The sequence below is a fragment of the Plectropomus leopardus genome, chromosome 4, assembly GCF_026936395.1.
Source record: "Plectropomus leopardus strain MGB_pleo_1.0 chromosome 4, ASM2693639v1, whole genome shotgun sequence".
In the NCBI taxonomy this organism is placed as follows: Eukaryota; Metazoa; Chordata; class Actinopteri; order Perciformes; family Serranidae; genus Plectropomus; species Plectropomus leopardus.
In genome coordinates, this window is record NC_142179.1 from 13,072,083 (window position 1) to 13,093,325 (window position 21,243).

At 39.6% G+C, this 21,243-nt stretch overlaps 1 protein-coding gene across 6 annotated transcripts; it reads right to left on the reverse strand.

Moving 5' to 3' along the window:
• Positions 1 to 968: 968 nt before the first annotated feature.
• On the reverse strand, positions 969 to 19,970 carry spef2 (sperm flagellar and cilia associated 2). 6 transcript variants are annotated; one of them, XM_088076594.1, is made up of 40 exons: positions 19,828 to 19,970; positions 17,167 to 17,269; positions 16,820 to 17,072; positions 16,407 to 16,571; positions 16,037 to 16,183; positions 15,628 to 15,701; positions 14,703 to 14,916; positions 14,364 to 14,552; positions 13,755 to 13,942; positions 13,385 to 13,417; positions 11,986 to 12,151; positions 11,645 to 11,867; positions 11,432 to 11,505; positions 11,150 to 11,216; positions 10,625 to 10,659; positions 10,298 to 10,401; positions 9,846 to 10,093; positions 9,558 to 9,624; positions 9,299 to 9,453; positions 8,881 to 9,087; positions 8,575 to 8,708; positions 8,088 to 8,215; positions 7,593 to 7,731; positions 7,332 to 7,469; positions 6,984 to 7,129; positions 6,807 to 6,875; positions 6,623 to 6,671; positions 6,222 to 6,281; positions 5,996 to 6,125; positions 5,746 to 5,877; positions 5,320 to 5,458; positions 4,838 to 4,910; positions 4,493 to 4,649; positions 4,293 to 4,399; positions 3,914 to 4,126; positions 3,461 to 3,553; positions 2,909 to 3,079; positions 2,379 to 2,594; positions 1,450 to 1,572; positions 969 to 1,199 (listed from the first exon to the last, which is right to left on the reverse strand). In XM_088076594.1, the coding sequence occupies exons 2-40, from the start codon at positions 17,181 to 17,183 to the stop codon at positions 1,140 to 1,142; spliced, it is 5,103 nt and encodes a 1,700-aa protein (XP_087932720.1). In that variant the 5' UTR covers positions 17,184 to 17,269; positions 19,828 to 19,970; the 3' UTR covers positions 969 to 1,139. The 6 variants fall into 6 exon arrangements, with proteins under 6 accessions (XP_087932720.1, XP_087932718.1, XP_087932717.1 ...); XM_088076592.1 differs by lacking the exon at positions 19,828 to 19,970 and adding an exon at positions 19,231 to 19,821 and having other exon boundaries at positions 3,914 to 4,096; XM_088076591.1 differs by lacking the exon at positions 19,828 to 19,970 and adding an exon at positions 19,231 to 19,821.
• Between the last annotated feature and the right edge of the window lie 1,273 nt (positions 19,971 to 21,243).

A 21,243-nucleotide genomic window follows, 5' to 3' on the forward strand; every position in this document is an offset into this window, starting at 1 on the left:
TTCTTTTTGATCTCATGTCCATTTGAGCCAGGAGTAAAGATTTTTTTATACACTCTACAGTGTCAAGTCGATACTGGGGATAATCCCAAATCCTTATTCAGTGTACCTAGAATGCATCCAGCATGCTTTGTCTTGCAACAAATGTAAAAGGTCCCACATTAAGGCGCTGATTTATTCCTTATTGTTCAGGTTATGGTTGCTAGTCTGCAAGTGATGATTCTTTCTACATGACACATGTGTGTGGCTCTACTTTCTCTAAAAGTCAGACACTGAAAAGTCCAAGAGCCTTGGATCTGCAGTGATACTGAAAGGGAGGGAAAGAGAGAAAGGGAGGTGGGTCAGAGGGGTGGGGTGCTGGGGTTCCCCAAGCCTTCCTCGTATCAAATTAGACAAACGGAAATGTTAATAGGAGTTACATGCTCTCAAGGCTGCTGACAGAATGTAACCCCTAAATCAGTAACTACAGAAACTTGATAATGACCTGTACCTAACTTAAGTTAATGATGCGCAATAAGTTGCTTTATCTTAAATAACAAGAAAAGCAAGCACACATTTATTATTTTATGTTTACATGCCGCTATTTTTACACATTCTTTTTTTTTTTTTTTCGAAACAGCATACTCATTAATCTGATTGGTAAACACGGAGCAGTGGCAGCTATGTAGAGTAACTACCGTAATACATCATCACTGCTGAATGGACGCTGGTAGGGTTGTGGGTGCTCTGGCAGGCAGTTGCTGGTAAGTCAGGCTTGACATGTAGGTTATCCTGGACAATGCACTCATTGTAGCCGCAACCAATGCTTTTCTGTGTCAGAGAGGTCATTAGAAAAACAAGTCAGTCAGAAAAACTGCTGGAGTGTATCAGGGGAAAAAAGCGAATAAGAGGGGTCAATCCTGCCACCATTGATGTTTTTGTTGTCACTCCCACCTTCGTCAGTGCAGACATTTCTACATACTGATCATACGTAATGGTTGCAGACGTATTTATTTAACAATGAAGTAACCGACAGATTTCAGCAAACATGTAAAATGTAAAATAAATAAAAATACATCAAATTGGCCAAAGCAACATCTTTTGCCTGTCCGAAGTAAAAGAGTTCTTTGTGATGCAGACAGCAGTATGGTATGTCTTATCCTTTAAGATAAGCTGTTAGCCTCTGTTTCGTCCTGATGGGCCAGTAGCACTTTATGAATGTTCTGAGAGACAAAGACAGAAAAGTTTGAAAGATTAAAAAAAAAGGTGAGAAAAGAAAGAAAGGATACAAAAGAAGGAGAGGGACAGAGAGAAGGGAGATGAAGGTGAATCCTCATGTTGGTATAAGTATGATGAAAAACATGATGATGGACAGTATAGATGGTAAGTATGTGTGACTGATCGCAGCAGCAGTGGACAAGTAGTGTGCTGTTTTTAGATTCTCATGTAACAGACACTGACACAGACACTTACTACAAGCTGGTAGTGTGTTGAGGTCTCCATCAGGCTCTGCATGAAATGATGCCGAGAGAGAACAGAGAAGGGGATGCGGTCCTCAGAACTGTAACCCAGCTCTCTGAACATATGCACCAGTTGCTAGAGGCCAGCAGAGATAAAGAGCATGAGAAAAGAGTTTAATTTTAATAATATGGTTAACAATTATGCATAGAAAATGTATTGATGAGTACAGACCTTTAGCCTTTAAAATGCACTAAGGTGTTCTGCAAACCTACAGAATCTGTTAATTAAAACTATTAACTATTTAAGTTAATTTTTTCAGGGTCGTTGCCTGAATTTTACACCCATAATGAAAAAATGGTGTAGGCTAACTTATTTTACATAAATTTTGTAAATGAAGGTGTGTATTGTCCCCTTAATATCCAGATCATGGGTGCATTAAAAACCCTTGAATGTTCCTGACACTGTCCCTTTAAATTGCCTGCTGCTGTAATACAAGTGAACTAAGTACCCATGAATCTCACAGAAACCCACAAAGACTTGCTAGTCACCACTTTTAGATGCATTTTGATGATAAAATTTTAAAAAGACCATGTCTTTATATGCACATTGATGGTAAAATGATAAAAGCATAATAAAGATAAATAAATATTGCCGTTGAAAAAAATACATTCTAGTAAACTGAAAATTAAACCTCACACGTTTTGCTAAATTAAGTCAACAATTTATTTCCAAAATAATTGAGCCATATATGTATGTATTACCCTAAAATCCCAGTTTAAGCCAGTGCATGTGAGGGATGGTTATACTTAGTAAGATGTGAAGGGCAGCAATGTAATGTAATGTTTTTGGCCTATATGTCATTACAATTGTGTATATATACACATATATTAATATTTACCTCTTTTCAAAGGTAAAAAAAAAAGAAGTTTGAGCTTTGCTACCTCAGCGTGCTCCTCCTGACTCAGGCAGCCTGGAGTAACGAGGCTGTCGTCTTTCATCTTGGTGACTTTGTGGCAGATGACAGCAAGGAGAGCAGGGATGGACACTTGCTGCTCCAGCATTGAACTGCTTGACGCACACAGTGTCTCTTCTTCCTTGTAGTCTCCATCAAGTTCTGAGGAGCTGAGCTCAGCAGCCTCTTCTATGCTCGGCATAGACTGTATGGACAACACATCATGATACTGCCATGCTGATGTGCAATAGCTTGTACTGGAGAAAAACATTAACACTGACATGTGTCATTCCTAAACAAATTAGACAACCACTAGAAAAACTTGACCCATGCGGTTTCAAAATCATTGGTGGCATCACTGAAAATAATACAACTGTTTTCTATTACAATTCTGGACCATCTGAAGACACCAGTGACAGAAAATAATGTTCTGATGACAGGAGACAAAGGAAAAATGCTTTTACAATGACCCTCAAGTGAAAATTGTGTTCACATTTCTTTGTACATTAGACTACTCACCTTAACAAGATGGCCCGGTGAGGAGTGCCTGAGATGTTGTCCCAGCACTACACTGAGTGCTCTGATGAAGCCCTGTCTGGGGTTAGGGTCGGCTGCAAAGTACTTCAGCATGGACACGTAGTCCAGTCGAGGGGAAGACACAGTGCTGTCCGCAAACATCTTGAAAAAAAACTAAGAAGGAAAAACAGCGGCAGATGTAACTGCTAATTTTAATTTATTATTTGCTGTGAAGTTAATACGGACATACAGTAAATATAAAACTTAAAGGTTTGATCCCTTTGAGGTTAAGAACAAAGTGGCTAGCAACTTGACGACTATATCCTGTATAAGTTTGTTTTTTAAATTAAAGATATAATTGTAAATAGCTGAAAAGTCCGCTTATAGTAAGAGTTTAAAGATTTGAGTAATGCTCTGTTGTACCTTTATGTTCTTTCACTACTCTTTTGCCTTTGTCCATTCTTTTTTGCTTTTTTACTTGTTTGTGTTTTATGACCACTTGAATTTACCATTTCAGGAATAATAAAAGTTTACCTTAACTTGGAGTTAAGTTACCTTGCGTAAGTTAGCCAGACGGTCGTACGGTAGAGGCTCAGAGGGGTCCTCAGGGATGGGCTGGACACTTTCACTGGAAAACCACAACTCTGTCTGGTGAGAAAGGAGGTGAGCAGAGCAACTTAAACATTTATTTTTAGGTTCAGCGTGCAACAGTTTTCACTTTATACTATATAAAGTATACAGCATATACTAAATGTGTTTTCATAGTGACTTGAACTCAGGCCTGCCTGTAGAAAGAGAGTCTCAATGCAAAGTAATGCCACAAAAGGGAAAAGGGCCCATGAATAGATAACTTGTAAATATAGGTTCATGAAGGACATAACATGATTTTAACACAGTTACAATGTCAAACCGAAGATCAGAAAATCAGAATCTGAATTTCTAGTGTACACCTGAGTTTGTGTGTGTGTGTGTGTGTGTGTGTGTGTGTGTGTGTGTGTAGAGAGAGACCTGTAGGTACTGTTCTTCATTTATATAGCCCATGTTCCTTGAATCTGCTGCCTTGAAACGTTGCAGCACGACCAGCAGCTGTGATAATGAGGGAAACGGCCAAGGGAGGGCAGCACTGAGCAGAAACCGGCGCCAGTCAATCAGCTCATAGTCGTCTTTTAGCAGAGACACAATCTCCATCAACTGGGGACAGGAGACAAAACAACATTGCTCCTGTAAGACATAAAATTTGCCCTTTACGATAACCGAACAATATGGTACAGGAGTATTTTATGAGTTGTCGTCAGCAGAGTGCTTTCTGATTTTGTGAGGTTCTTTTTGTTATAAAACTTTTTGACAAATGACTAGAAGAGAAATGAGCATTTTAAGTGAAGAGTACCTGTGTTTCATTCTTGTTGATCCAGGGCTCAGGTAAGTTATCTCTGCCCATGTTAACAGAGATGAGATCCCTGAGCAAACCGGAGAACTCAGAACTAGCCATTAGACCTGAAAGTCAGAAAGGAGGGAAAAGTATCAATGGATGGATGGATCGCTGGATTAATAGACCTGAGAACACCACAGCTTCTCTCCTGTATTAACCTGATGGAGCAGCGCTGCACAGCTGCTGGCGGAGTGACTCTAGCTGAGAGATGGTCGGGGTGGACCGTGTGGGTTTCTCCAGAGGAGGTGGACGAGGAGGGGGAGCTGGGGGAGCCACCATGTGGCAGTCTCCATTCAGGTAGAAGTCTGTACATTCCTGTAGAAGACAATATAGAGAATCTTAATATGGGAGGGGGGAGGTAAAGGAGACCATGGTGGTCACAAGATGGAAGAACAACTGAAATTTCATCCTATAACTAGTGAGTAACACGCTATACCAACCTGGGTAAGATATCAAAGGTGTCTTTAAAAAAAAATAAACACAATTATCAAGTCAATACGTACCAACACCAGCTCATTCTGCAACTTAGCACCAGCCTCTATGTGGTGGCGAACCACTTCTGACAACTGGTCAATACTGGGGTAAGGAGAGAGATGAAACATGAAACATCCTCTATGTATTATTAGTGACAAAAAACACTATGTTTGACCACACTCAAATGTGTTAGAAATATCTCGTTCTTAGTGAGGAGTTAAACCTATTTTCAAGTAACAGCTAAATAACTTCAGAAGCACTAAAAGGGCTTTCGCCAATTAAAAAAAATTCTAACAGTAACACACAAGTCCAACAATTTAATTTGGCTCACACGCCTACAAACATCTAGCATTATGCACTGACATTAAGATAATACATGGATAGTGTTTATCACACACTAAATCAATAACAAAATAGCGACAGAAATGCAGTCCAGTGCTACACTATTGCTTCTTCATTCACATTCATGTCCCTCTATTCCACACGTGAGCCACACTGCACTTTATCATACCTCTTCATTTCAGCAAGATAGTGTGCTTCTAACCACTTCTGCATGCTGCGTAATGTCTCTCCTGCTCTGCTTTGAAGGGAGTGCACCATCACCAGACCATGACCTTTCACCAGCGCAATGCGCACCTTTGCTGCATTTGCTGGAAAACACACACATGCACGCACACACACACACACACACACACACACACGCATACAGCAAGACAGAGTTGCATAACTATATAAGCATACTGATCATTAAACCCACACGTACATGCACATGTACATATGAAAATTACTCGAAATTACACATAACAATAGACTCACCTCCATGTATATATCATATTATATAGGTTGTTAAAAACAGAACCACTTTTGACAAGATGTGATTATGATAATTAAATTCTTTATGATTTATAGAAACTACCAAATCTCTGTGTGTGCATACCCTCATGATCCAGTGCGGCTGCATATTCTTTATGTATTTTGTTTCTGACTTTTTCTGACTGATTTTGAGTCTTCTCTGAGTTTTTGTCCTCAGCTGGTGCAGGGGTGGGTGCTGGAGGTGGGGATGGTGGACCTGGAGGAACAAGGTTTGGTGGAAGATAATGATGTAAAATGTGGAAGACCTAATGAAACATACACTACATGTTAGAGGGCACCTCTCCATTGTTTCCTTAAAAATACAAAAGATATACCTTTCTGTTTTTTGGATGAATGCTTCCCTTTTTCCTTTCTGTTTGCACCTGCAGAGGCCTTCCCCCTCTCCTTCTCTTGTGGTTTCTCTTTCTGCTCTTTCGTCTCCCCCTGGTGGGCTTCTGCAGACACCTACACACACATATGACAGGTGTGCATCAGGATTTAAAAAATATATTCATATCTCCGTAATATGCTCATACAAACTCACAAAGCACAAAGCATTACCAATTTGCTGATGGCGGTGAGTGCCTCCTCGTAGTCTGAGATCAGTTTCTCATGGGGTGGCTGGAGTTAAAAATTAAAAGGATCAGTATCTCTTACCATAAGATTTAGGGATATCAACATTAATATTTTTGAGTGTTTTGGATTTTTTTTAGTTTTAGTTTTTAGCTAAATTTAAATTCTAAGAAATTCTAAGAGAAAACTTAAATTCAACAGTTGTCTTATAAGGTGGCACAAGCTGAAACATAACACAAATAGCAGGATATATAATATTTATGGAAGTCCCTTGTGAGCAGGTGTGACTTTGAAATAACATAAGCAGTTACAGACCTTGAGAAAGCCTAAAAGATCTAAGTGAATGACAGGTACATGAAGAGAGGCGGGATAAAAGGATCTGATATGACCTTGACAGGTTCTGTCTGACTCGGGCTCTTCGTCTTGGAGTTAGGTCGTCTGGAGGAGGAGGGGAAAACAGGAGAAGAGTGTGTGTATGTGTTTTTGCTGGGGTGCTTTTGAAGTGTGAGGAAATGACAATATCCATTTCATCTTTTAAATGACTGCAAAAAACATATGGTGTCTATCCCTTACGATTTAGTTTTCCTCTTGTCCTCTCCTTCATCCATCTGACTCGTCACACTCGTGCCTGCTGGCTCAGTACTGGTGGAACAGAATAAATCTTTCACTTTCTGCACTCAAGCCATAAACTATTCACAATTTTATTTTACAGTACCATATTTAGGTTATTATTAATGGTGTGTTTCTTGCCTCTGGTCCTGATCCTTAATTTCTGGGGGATCCAGAAGGGGGATGAGAGCCATCTTGGAGGGTAGCTCTGGCAGCACCGGTTTGTACATGCTTAGATAGTAGACCCTGAGAGTACAGAGCGTGTCCTGGAAACGGTCCAACTCTACCTATACAACAAACAATACAATATCATGCATCTGCCAGTCAAACTGAAGAGATACACAGAAAATGTGTGCTTATACACCATAAACATGATGGAAAAGAAGCAATGGAACAAGTACAAAACACACATTCAACAAAATAAGCTTATAAACTACAGATTTAAATGTTTGTTCATTTAAAATGGGTTCACAGAAATACAAAAGTTACCTGCATGAGCACAGAGTGGTGGTTGATGATGACACCGGTGTGTTCTTCCAACCAGCCATTACCCATGAGGGCAGCCTTCTCTTGCTCGTCCTCCTCCTTCCGCTTGTCACTAATGTCCCACAAACGTTCACGCAGTTCCTGTGCACACATCAGAACATCTCCATAGGTTCTACATTTTCATTTTAAGCTGTTTTTTAAACCTTATTTGTATGATCAGTTTAAGAATATTTGTGTTGTATTATATTGGTAAATTGTTCTCACATCCAGTCTCAGATGTAGCTCTACTTTGGTATCCTCGTCTTCTCGCATATCATCAGGGATTCTGTTGAAGTCCTTCTGCCAATGAGACACTAACTCCTGTTTCAAGTCTGGACGCCCCAGGTAATGCTTGTATTCCTCTCTACAGATACAGAGAACCGGGTACTTAATAATACATGTAATATTTATCAGAGATGTTTGTGAAATAATTTTCTATCAACATAAATGGCCTCTTTCATTTGTAAAATTCTTCTGACAAGAGACCTGATGGTATGAACAGTTCGATAACATCCAATTATATCCCAAAATAACTGCATTCAGAGGCTAATCATAAATATCAAACTTTAACTTCGGCTATAGATCACATTTAAAAATGTTGAAAAGACAGACACAGATATGTACCCATTATACAAATGCTAAATAATACGCTTATCTGATCTTTGTGTACTACATGAAATACCCCAATGTTCACATGGCTTCACAGGCCCAGCAGAATACCTGATGTTGAACAGGTGACGGTCAATAACAGTGCGTTGTGAGCGCAGCTGCTGCATCACTGTCTTTATGTTTTTCACATAAGAGTCGCACACTGTGTCCCAATGGGAACACAGGTACTCTGGGATCTCCTAGAGACAGAGAGGGGAAGAGAGGAACAAAGCCGGGGGAAGGCAAATAGTGTAAGCCTCTATCAGCAAAGAGCTATTTGTAACAAAACAAGACATAGTGACATGCAACAGATTTCAAAAGCATGTCACATGGCACATATTTTCATATAGTCGAAACAGTCCCTAAAGGGCAACACAGGTAGAAAACCACAGATCCACAGGCTAAATCATGTTAGAGGGCCACCCTGTGGTAACCCTCAGTGAGTACATCTGAATGTCGTTAGTCATTAACAACACCAGATTTTTTTCAAGGAAGAAAGAGATTAGGAATTTACTTCCAACTCAAAACAAAACAAACATAAATATAAGTTATATCCTACTGGAGGAATGGGTTCATCCACATAGACCCAGCTGGATGAACCTGGGCAGGGAGAGGCAGACTCAGATGGGTTGTTGGGGACTCCCTGAGAGTCCTCATTGGTCACTGAGGACACTGACGCCTTCCGAGAGTGTCCTATTGATTAGCCAGAAGACAAGCATATAAGTCATCACCATAATAAAGTAACATTAATCTCTTTGGTGGTCAGTAGACATACTTTATAAATCTTCCCTTTTAAGAAAAACATTTGCTGTGACTTTAATATGAAAGTTAAATTGTGTAATCCACAGACTATTGATCAAATCACCTCTGGGGGACTGTGTGATGGATTTGGAAAGTGACTTCACACTTTGGGCTTTGTCCTCCTTAAGGCTGGAACAGGACTCTGTGGGGTCAAGGGCTTCATCTGTGAGGCCCTGTGGTTGGTCTACAGGTGGAGGTGTGGCTGTAAAGGAGGAGTCTGGAACTTTCCCACTGTCCAACACTTCATCTTCAAAAGGAAGAGAGGCAAGAGCTGGGAAGGAAATTTATCAGAGTATTGTTAATAAATGTGGCGTTTCTTTTCTTTAAGATATATTTTCTACTACATGTCATTTAGTACGGACACACAGAATCTCATCATCAGCGCCTGGGAAAAAAATCTAATGGAAAAATGAAAAAAGTAATTCTGAGCTGCATGGTGCAGCTACTAGCATTTCCTTAATACTAACATGACAACCAGTTACCTTCCCGTGTTTGCATCGTAACTTGCTGTAGGACAGATTCCACTCTTTTGTAAAGCTCCCCCTTGTCTACATTCGCATCAACACGGACCAAAATGTTTTGCTTTTCACCAAACCATTTCTCTAGTTTTGGCCAGGTATCCTGAAAAGCTGTGATCCTGTGAGGGTGTGAAAGAGTGTCAGATATTAGACACACAGTCATGCAGCTGCAGTAATGTATTCATTTTAGTTTACATTTTCATTCAATTCTTCTTTGTTTTACCTGTGTGGAATCTGTGCCACATACAAGTTCTTGTCTGTGGGATGGGAGGTTGTAGCAGCAGCATCATCTGTTTGGGAACAGAGGAACCACATAAACACACAAATAACAGGTTACTTTTTCCATACGCGTCTACATACACACACAATCTAACAGATAATGTGTGGCTGCACACACATACATGTCATTTAACTCCCACTGGGCACAACAGGGCAAAATTATTTATGTACTGTTGCACATTTTGGCAACAAGGGAATTCAAAGTGCTTGTATGAAGTATAATGTCCCATACCCATCTGACTGAATGGACGTTTGACCACATATTCATCAGGAATATCCAGCAGCAGAGCGAGTTCCAGTACAGGAGGTGGAGGTGTTGGAGGTTTGGATGGATGAGGATCAGCAGCAAGGTTCATCCTGCTGCTTTCAGCACCATCCCCTACATCTACAAACCCACCCAGGGCTTTCTCTAGCAGGTGGGCCTGAGTGATGTCAACTGGAAAGCCATCCAGGATCCAACCTGACTCAGCTGGAACCTGCCTAGTAAGGACGCAAATAGTACTTCACTGTCTAGAGAGTAATTGTGGGGTTGTTGTTTATTTTGTCCACAATGTATATAAAAGTAGACTGTATTTTCTACAATGTTGACTGTGAAATGAATTACCTATGGTAAAATTTAGAGGAATAAAATTGACTAAATTGTCCACATACAGTATTTTATAGCAATGCAGCTTATGTGCCTACCTGATAGCCTCTACTATGATGTCCACTAACAGTTCATTAGGAATGGCATTGCCTCTCTTCAGCTCTTTTTCTGCAGCTTCTCCCTGCATAGCTCGGGTAGACAGCTGCATAAAGGACATGTGCAGACAGGAGAAGAGTTAAGCATTTCATGCCAAATAGAAACACGTCAGTTCTTGAAAAAGATATTTCTTACTCAATATTTCAAATGATTAGATTCTACCAAACATAATTATTCATCAGCAAGGCTGGTTAGTGATATACATTGAATGCAGGTTTGATTTTATATTGCTAAATACAAAATAGAAGATCATAAACACTTAATCTTACATTTTTGTGTCTACTTTCTTCTTGAGTGTCAAGATCTGAAAAGCAATAAATTATGAGTAAATACCATTTACAACAAGCAACTGGGTTATATTCCTTAAAGGTCCAGTGTGTGGGAATTAAAGGGATATATTGGCAGAAATGGAATATAATATTCATTTCTATGTTTTCACTGGTTTATAATGATCTGAAACTAAGAGTTGTTGTGTTATCATTACTTAAGAATGAGCCCCTGACATCTACATACAAAGTGGGTCCTCTCGAATAGAGTTCACCATGTTGCACCTCCATGTTTCTTTGTAGCTCAGAAAGGACAAACCAAACACCGGCTCTAAATAGGGCTATTTTGCATCACCCGACTGTAGTTCTCCTACGAGGAAGAACTTTCAGTTGCTTGCAAACTGTAGCTAAATCCTACACACTAGACCTTTAGTATCCAGTGCATATCTGGTAATATTACAAGGAAATAAAAACACTGTGATGTATACAATAGCATAGAGCAGAATGATGCTGGTTTCAGTAACATACCTGGCTTCAGTGATGTCGTGGATGTGAGCAGTTGCTCATTATCTTCCTCTCCCTGCTGCTCTGTGACCTGTGCATTTTGTCAGAAAAATGCTTGTTTAAGAAAGTGAAGCATTTAAGATAACTGAGGACCTTTACAGGTTTATACATTTTTTGGCACCAGCGGGTCGAATTAGTGAGATTTTATGGTATTCAAAAATCCCTTTAAAGCTAAATTAAGAGGAAAGATTAAATAAAAGGGGATTCTGGTGAAGTTACAATGTTGTTTTACTGTATCTGACTCACCTCCTCTCCATTCTGGTAAGCATTCAGAGCCTCCTCAATCAGTGTGTCAGCTGACAAGACACAGACGTCATGGGCTAAAGCAGGAAACGCACATACTCAGCAACAAACAAGCCATACAATCTTATTCCACACATTTTTTACCATATTATTTCAGTAAATGCACAATTAAGTGGTATGAAATTGTGTTTGTGTTTATGCTTGCATCTGTCCTGCCTTCAGCAATCTTGGTCAGGCAGGTGGTCTTTCCAGAGCAAAATTTGCCCAGGACACAGGCCTTGAGGGTAAAGTGAGGGAATGAAGGTGAGACGGGCTCCACGACGGGCGGATGAACGATGTCTCTCAGTCGCATGACAACATGTCCCAGAATGTTGTTGTTGGTGAGGGGCAATGTGGCCTCCTCTGCTTCTTCTGGCCATGTCCACTCACCTATCATGTTCTGTCAAATATGACATATGAAGGATCTTCAGCATTCAGTCAGTTCTGTACTTCAGTTCAGGTACAAACACACATGTACACAGATTTAAAAGCACACTGCACTTGCATGTCAAACTCACAGTGTATTCATCATAGTCCTGGTTTTTGAGTATCTCCTGCTTCTCAAACTCTACAGGATCTAGTGGTGTAGAGAACTCTGGCTGCTGATAATTTATCGGCTCATACAGGGGCAGACCACTGAACAGCAATTCCTTCCACTCTCTCATCGGCTTCTCAGGAACCAGACTGGACATGACAGCAGAAAAAAATGACAGAAGGCAGTGCAAATGTCAAAATGTATTCAAAACAAATCAAATCCAGTCTGAAAATTATTAAAATATAACTGCATTTAAAGAAATGTTTAATCCAACCATAAGTAGAAGAGCTAATGAATTAGATACAGTATATAAAACCTGGGTTGCTGAATACTACTACAAAGTGAATACTGAGCAGGGTTGTGCAGACAGTGCATATCTGTGGGAATTATTTATTTGATCACGAGAACAAGCAGACAGGATGTTGACACCTCCTGTTCTTATTTCACCACTATTCAACAGTGCAAAAATGTTTCCCATATTGGTCATGTTTTCACAGGCTTTTGACTTGCATCTGAATAAGCACTGCACTGCAATGATTCATTTTTTAAATAACAATACATTTCAATCAAATCTGTTTTTCATGACTTTCCTGAAATCTATTTTGAGTGCTGTAGAAAGAAAGAAACACAATTAAATTATGATGAAAAAACAAATACTTAAAGGGCAAATGTTTTCATAGCTCCTGCCAATTCTTAGTTTATCTCTTTAATCAGAACTGAAGTGAACTGAACCGATATCTTTATTTGTAGTGTTTTTATGTCATACCACTAATGCTTTTGTAATTTCAGTGACTATTACTCTCTCCTGCCCTGCAATCATCTTATTTTCTTTTCTTAGGCTAAGGTGAAATAGTCTTTTTGTTTAGGACGGTTCTTAATTGAGTGAACTGACCCGGAAGTATTTAAGTGGCAGCCTTGAAAAGGTGCTTCAGTAACACTCTCAGTCACGCACGTTTTGCAATTAGTGCACAAAAAACAAAACACTATGCACTTTATAGAAACTTAAAGGGGCTCTTCATGTCTCTGCAACACTGCACTTTATAGATTTTGATTATGGATGCTTATAGCTTTCTTATGACAATTATCTGCTTATTTAGGACTTTTATCTTTTCTTTTGTATTCTGATATTTTATTACTGAAAAATTTGCACTGTTGACCTGCACTGTTTTTGTTTGTTGAGAAAACAATACAATAATTTTTGTTTTCAAGGACATGAAAAGTACTTAGAAAAGGACATAGGACATAACTTTTGACTATTCGACTGCAGACCTAATCTTTCCTGCCCACCTCCTCATCTGCAGCTTATTCCCTCAACAGTACTTACCTGCTTGAACTTTTTTTTTAATTCTTGGACTTGAGATTCCCATGTCAGATTTATTTACCTGTTTGCCTGATCTTGTGGTTTTGACGCTTGCCTGCATTGAACAAAATTAGGCTGAAGTTACATCAACTGCTTCTCTGTCAAGTGTGTTAGGTTCTAGTGATAACACTCATCCGGTGGCATCACACTTCTGTTGATGCTTATTTTTAATCTGAAATTTGCAGACATAGCAGTGGCCAAAGTCAAAATGTCTTTACAACTACAATACATTCAACTTTTATGGTAACTACCAAGAAACACAATTTTTACAACACATTTTGGAATTTCCACATATTCATCAATAGACTGACCAAGAGTTGGTGTGGTGGTTTCGAGCTCAGACACCATGTGCATGTTTCTACTGCATCATTAAAAGCAATTGTGTTACCTACTTCCCAGTAAGCAGACGATATTCTCCAACCTTGGTGGCCAAGTCCACTATCTGCTCCAAAATGTCCTTGCAGATGTTAAAGTGCTTCTTGTATCTGTTCTGAGCTCGCTCAGCAGCAATCCTGTTACAGAATTCAATCTCCTTTCTGATCTCTTCAGCAAGGTCCAACTTAGCCTGCTGAGCCAGAGCCTGGACCAGGCCCCGGTCAGAAAGATGGAGTGAGTGGAGAAGACATGACATAAATGTTCCTGCTAATCACCACAGTTGTGAGTAATTAAGAATATGAAATATGTTACATGGGTCATTTATTGTACACTAAAACATACTGAATACGTAACACTGAAGCCTTGCTGGGCCATGGCTGTGATCCTTTGCAAGGCATTTATCAAAGTATCTGCTTTCTTAACTAAACTTTAAAACAGTCATCTACAGTCTAAGTGTGATCACTGAAAAGACATAATAGATACAGTCGCTTATGTCATGATTCATACAGTCAAAATCTACCTTTCCTCTCCCTCCCTAATGACAGTACTCAAACTATCACTGATACAGCCTAATACAAAGCAACAATAGAGAGGATCATTCTTCTGCCTTATTCATCCTATCTCACCGCCTCCCTCTCCAGAGCTTCCTGGAAATCCCTCTCTCTGCGCTGCTGGTACTGCTGCTCCCTGAACAGGCGGTTCTCCCTGATCACATCCTTCTGTACACGTATCTGGAGGAGCTGAGCTGCCAAACGCTGCTCCTGCTGCGTCTGACGTGTCAGACGCTTCACAAGCTGCTCCTCTCGCCGTGCCTCCTGCAGGGTGAGGCAGAGTGGTTGACTGATTTTGGGTTAAAATGACAGGTGACAGATAACAGACTGTGTGAGGTCAAAAAGAAAAAAACCATAAGTGAGATTTATTCAAAACATGTTTTTCACGTGGTTTACAAAAACTGGAAGATTTACCTCTTGAGCTTCGTGGGCCTTGAGCTGCTCCACCAGGAATCTGTCTCGTCTTTTCTCCCTCTGTTCGCGAGCTACAGCGTTCTCCTCCAGCCTCTGTCGGATATCCTGTATATACTTGCTACTGGATTGTAATATCAGCTTAGTTCCACTTCCAGGGACCTCACAGCCCTGGCTGCTGCCATCATGGGGAAAATCTCCAGGGAGGGACTGACCACTACAGTTAAAAAGGTTCAAGTCACATATTGTAGACTTTCTCATTTGTATTCTCTTATTTATAAAGCAGTTCTTGGCCTACTTCCGGCATATTTATGTGTCTACATTAAGCAAAAAATTGAAAATGATTGTGCTCTCCATTCACAGAACTTGTTCTTATTGTCTTTACCTGATGTTAGTACAGAGTTTGGCAAAAGAGCCCTTACGTATGCAGTTCCATATAGGTGGAATCTTCTGCAGAAGTACTCAAAGCTGCGCTCATTAGTTCCTCTGGGCCCTCTCATAGCACTGTTGCAGGACTTTTGTATGTAAACTTCTACATGCCAGTGTCAGGGTGTATCTTATCTTTTTCTTGTTTTTATGGTTCACTCATAGCATATATGAATGTACTTTTCAGTCCTTCCCGGTAACTTCATTTTGTATTCTTGTTGTGTTTTATATTATTTGTTTTGGAGTTGTATATTTTGATTTCGTTTTTTTTTGTTATCTATCTTGTCTGTCTGTAACTTACGTTGCCAGGACACTCTTGAAAAAGAGATTTTTTTTCCCAGTTAAATAAAGTTTAAAAATAAAAATCAAGTAATTGTCCTAATGTCTGGTTGTGATTATCTCAAGCTGCTATAAAATTCCATTAATAAAAACATTCATACTACACAATAATAATACCACATAAATACAATATCAGTTTAGTGAATGTATTCATTTCTCTCACCTTGAAGAGGAAGCAAAACCACAAGTAACCAGTTTCTTCCTTGTCTCAAACTGGGCAAGTTCAGTCTGGACCCCCTGCAGGCAAAATTAACAGAAAATGCAACAATATTAGAAAAAAAACAAACACATGTTACTCTTGTTGTTTGTGTGTGGCATAAAGAGGGTCATCAATTGAAATTATTTTTAAATCTAAAAAATCCCAGGGGAAAACTTTGGCAAAAATATTGAATCAGCATTAATCTTCACTCTCAGATGGAAAGCAATAACAAGTTATTGAAAGTACCTGTATCTGTCTAAATTTAAGACCCATTGTCAGCAAGTATCTGCCTCTATGGCCACCACATTATAGCTGACCCTGCATCACCAAGCCAAAATGAAGTTATCACATCATTATTTAATCTGGAACACACCTGTGCTTGTTGTTCTCGGCGTTGCTTCTGCTGCTGTCTCCTCTTTAGGTTGAGGTGTGAAGTGTACGGAGGTGGCTTGGGCACCTGGATCCTCGTGACCGGGTTACGAGTCAAGATGTCAATGTGCTTCTCACGACACACCCGCGGCTGCAATATAAACAGCTTTTTTATTCCATCGTCAAGCACCTGAGGTTCAAGAGCAATTGTAACAGCGTGACATTTGAGACTGAGACTCTAATCTAAAAAAGGTAATGAAGATGTAAAATGAAGACTTTCTTAAAGTCTAGTCATACATTTTTACCTCATGTTAAATGAATACAGGGGGAAAGTGTTCCAACACTGCATTGTTACTTTCCGTGGTTTCTCGTACCTTCTCAATATTCTTCACCCTCTCTTGGACTCTGAGTTGTCTTTTTTGCTGGAGGGGATGGGCCATCGCAAACCTGTCATTCAGGTGCAGACATTTCTCCTCATAGTGCTGAGTAATTTTATGTAGCTTCAGCTCTGCATCACGTTTCACCACTTGATGCAGTCGCTATGTCAATAGAAAGACAATAAGATGCTTAAAAGTACTTGTTTTGGCAGATATTGATGTGACATTAAACTTATAATGTGAACTTCAAACACAGAATGGCTGTAACACTGAAGGACAGTCAGAGTGGGTGTACTTTATCTTACAGTTTTTCAGTTACATTTCTACAGAACAAAACATGCTGTTACTCAAAGAAATCTGCCCCTAACCACATGCACATTCTACACATATATCTATACAGCACCACTTACATCAGAATAGATCTCATGTTCTTTTTTGTGCAGTGCAGCCATGGCCACAGGCTGCATTATTTCCATCAATGTGCCACTGATTTCTGTTTTCTTCTTCTTCTCAAGTGAGACGTAGAGTTGGTAAAGGAGGCATGTGGCAACACCCGGCTTCTCCTGCATCAGGTCCTGGGCTGTGTTTATGTCAAAGGAGATCCCCAGTAACCGGAGAGTAGGCTCAATACGGGTAAAGTTATTGAGTCTGGAGATTGAGGTGCTTTGAAAAAAGATACAATTACCTTTACTAATTATAAACACTTAAAAGGAAATGCAGAATTAAGCACTAGTTGTCTATTACTCCAGCAACTTACTCTTTCTTCATAAACATACTGAAATCATTCTGCAGTTGATATTTATGCAGGACCTCCCCAATTAGGTAACCACTGGAGAAATCCTTGGCAAAGGTCTTTGGTTCTGTGAAGATGAAAAATCAGGTCATTTTTGCAAACATTGACATCTTTGTGGGACAAAATCCTTCCTCAAGTCAGTTCCATAAGATCCAATAAAGACAATAAAACTCAGAGTTCAATGTAAAACAGATTTACCGTGAGTCTTCAAAGATTACACACAAAAACCGAGCAGGTCCTGGGAGTGGAATGACCTGTCCCAGTATTAAATTCACCTATATGCTGTTAACACTCCCGCCTGTTGTAGGCCTATTTGGCAGTGCCCTCCTATTGTTACACCCTCTGATTTCTACTCACTACTCCTGCGACCATTATTTTGTGAAATCAAAACAAGTCCAACCTACGTACCAAATTGTCCCTGATACCATTGTTTCTCATCCTCTGAACATCATGACATCACCTAGGCACAGTCGGCTAATGCGTACACCGTTATCTTTTAGCTTACATCTAGGGTAACCAAAAAATTGTGATCATATGTTTACTGATGCTGCAATGTATTGATACATTTAGCTGACTAAAATAAAAGTAAATATTTCCTACACTTTCATCGCAACATCTTTTAATTTAGCTTACAACTGAAATAATATTCGACAACAGAAGGTTATCCAAGTTATTTAAAATGACTAGTCTCAGCACCTGTGCAGATAGATTTTTTTAAGAAATAAACACCCTTAAAACCAAACTGCAGCTTCTTATTGTAATTATTTAATGTAAATTAAAAAATACAACAATTGAATCCCTTGAAACTTGAAGGCAAATGGGCATATAATAATAAGCAACTTAAGAGGAAATGACCAAGATATTAGCAAGTAATTAGTAAAAGGTTCAAGGATATTGCCTGAAAAATAGCACAAAAAACTAACAACAGCAACAACAACAAAAACCAAACGACATCAAAAACAAAAAAAGGGAAAGTAAAAAATAAAATTACATTTTTTTGCCAAGTTGCTCATTGCCTTTTCCCCGTGTTTTTTTAAAGAAAGCAAACCAATTTGCTCAGCATTCAAAAGTTTAAATACTTGTGAAAGTTGTCTGAATGCACCACAAGTGAAGCGACGTTGATCCAGATCTCAAAGGGTTTCAGTTGAATGTCCCTCCCTTGAGCCAATCAAAAGCCACAAGTCCCTCCTCAATTCTGAAAAATGTATCTGAAGAGAAAGCCCCAGTAATGAGTCCTAAAACCAGGATAACCACTGCTTCCCTCGCCTCAAAGTCAATGGGTTTTTGGAATAGGTTTTTGGTAAGAAGCCTGAAATAAGGTCTGTGGTAAACACTAGCATTCACATTTTGTTTCACAACATAAAATGCATCCGTAAATACCCCACTCATTAACTTTGAAGCTTTTATGTGTTTTAAAAAACATGGTTACATTGATGGACCGTATTGCAGTTTGTTTAAGCCCAACAATAATTGTGGTGATCACATTTATGCTTTATTAATCCACAAAGTGGTGTTCATTTGTGAAGATTATCTTGCTGAACAAAAGATAAAGTATCATTTATTTACCGCGGATCTTATTTTCTGCAATTATCTAAAATCCAAATGCAAAACTCCCATAGGCATTTTGACTGAGGAAAGAGGGCAGCTTCTGTGTTGCCCTACAGGGGAACAACTCTAGTGCCTCCCTCATTTTGCACCACCCCTTCCCTCTCATAAATAGCAAACAGTCCCTAAATTAGTCCCCTTACCTAGGTTTTTCCAAATCACCCTTGGTCCATTTTTAAACTTTAAAATAATGTTACTCGCGACATCTTCCTTCCTATTCAATATACCACGGCTCTGTTTATGAGTTAACAACTGTTCGTTAACTCTGGTGTGTAGCTCTTATACTGTCAGCTTTGTACATTCAGGTCTGTAAGTGTGCCCAAACAGTCACAATCATGACGACTCAACTACCTAGTTAGCATAATTAAGCTAACTAGCTAGGTAGCTAGCTGACCAGATGAAAGTAACTTCAGCCACACTTACCAACAGTTTTTGACAACCGGAGCTCCCCGTTCAGCCACCTGCACAATATATCCGACATCCTTCTTCCTTTAAAGTTCAACACAGACTGTATACTACCGGATAATTGTCATGTTACCAGGTAATAGTTTGACTCTTTAGCTCGCTAATAACGGCTAAAAAGCAGACAAGAGCGGAGGGATTCACAGAAGTGCACAGTTGTCATGGTGACACGTCAACAGGGTTGCCTAGTGCTTCAGGCAGGGGGCACTCAGGGGAGCGGGCACGCCCTGCTGACTCTGAATCAGTTTTCTTTTCTGCAACCTCATTAAATCTGATTAAAACAGGGATGTTAAAACTGGTCCAGAATCTGTATAATTATGCACTTCACGAGTAAGCAGGGACCACTGTATTTTAGTAGAACTTCACAATGCAGCCATCATTCAATGATTTGGCAAAGAAAAAAAAGAATAACTCATATTGGTCTAATTATGTTAAAGGGAGGGCCTATAGTTCAGATTTTTTAAAGTGGTGCTTGTCACAAACTGGCCAATGAATGTGATAAGGAGAGAGCCTGTTGCAAGAGATTTAGGTAAAATAATCATCACTTATTAAACTCACTTAAACAGAGTGTAGAAATCTGCAAAATCAGTAATGAGAGTCATGCACTGATGTGCTGTGAAGGTGTTAAAGGTGCAAAACCAAAAACCAACAATGCAGGGTGGATGTCTGCTGAAAGAAAGAGGAGAGCAAGTTAAAACCTGGCTAGCTTTTAATACCCAACAAGGCCCAGGTGAGCTCATTTAAGGTAACGACCCTCCAATGTCAGCCAACTACCTGATGAGGTTGGCCAGGACATCCTCTGAGACAGTCGAAGGTGCATCACAGGCTGTATGAGATAGGCTACATATTCACAGAAAGTATATTACATTCATTGGTAGCAGGAGAAGCAGGCTGGACACTGACATGGACTCAGCAGCAAAACATATTTTAGCCCAGTGATTCCCAACTGATCCAATCACAGGGTCCAGGCTGCTCCTTAGTCATTAGTTCAAGGTCCACGCATTATAAATGACCACATATTCAATCTCGTTTCACACAATTTAAACAACACATAGATTTATAACACAAAGAAAGTGAACATATTGCAATAATAAACAGAAACGGCACTTCAAAATGTAGCTCTGTGCCGGAAATTCGTGTGTATTTTAAAATAGAGTGTTTAAAATAAATAAAGAAAAAAACAAACAGGACACGTTCATGAATCACTTGTGGTCAGTGCAGAGTCATCCCACTTATGAACCACTGTTTTAGCCACCCATAAAAGTACCCCCAAAAACAATCAAATCATTTTAGATGCACACTGTGTTGAGAACGTTTTCACTGCTTTACCTTAATGTCAGACAGAGATTACCATCTGAAAAAGGAAATCATTATATTGTCCTCTTCATAGCCAGACTACACTGAGAAAAACAGTGATTTAACATCCCTGAACACAGGAGCTGCTGTTCTACTGCTGCCTTGATCAGTTATATGTTTGTGTTATTGTGTGTGTTAAAGACTTAGTTTGAATACACCAAAGTCACACAATAACACTGACTAACTAACTGATCACAGCAGTGGTAGACCAGCAGCTCCCATGTTTGACGAGCTAAAATTACCGTTTTTGTCAATGGAGTCTAGTGACTGTCAAGAGCATAGATGGGGAACTTAAACTGTCAGAACATGCTGTATGACAGCATGCACTTAAACTGATGCAGATTTTTTTAAGGGCCTTTTCTTAAGTGCCTACGACAAGTTTGGCTGCTGACCCCCGTCCACAGCAGTACATTGCACAGCTTCTGTGTCCGACGCCAGCCTGCTTCTCCAAACTGAGTGACATCTACTGTATGCAATACACATGGATATGGATAAGCATTTCATACAGCCCTTTAAAATGTTAGACAAACTCATTATGTTAACTGGCAGCTGACAGTCATTTAAATTTCTGCGCTACAATGATATTGACAAGTGAAAAATAAAACACAGAAAAACTAA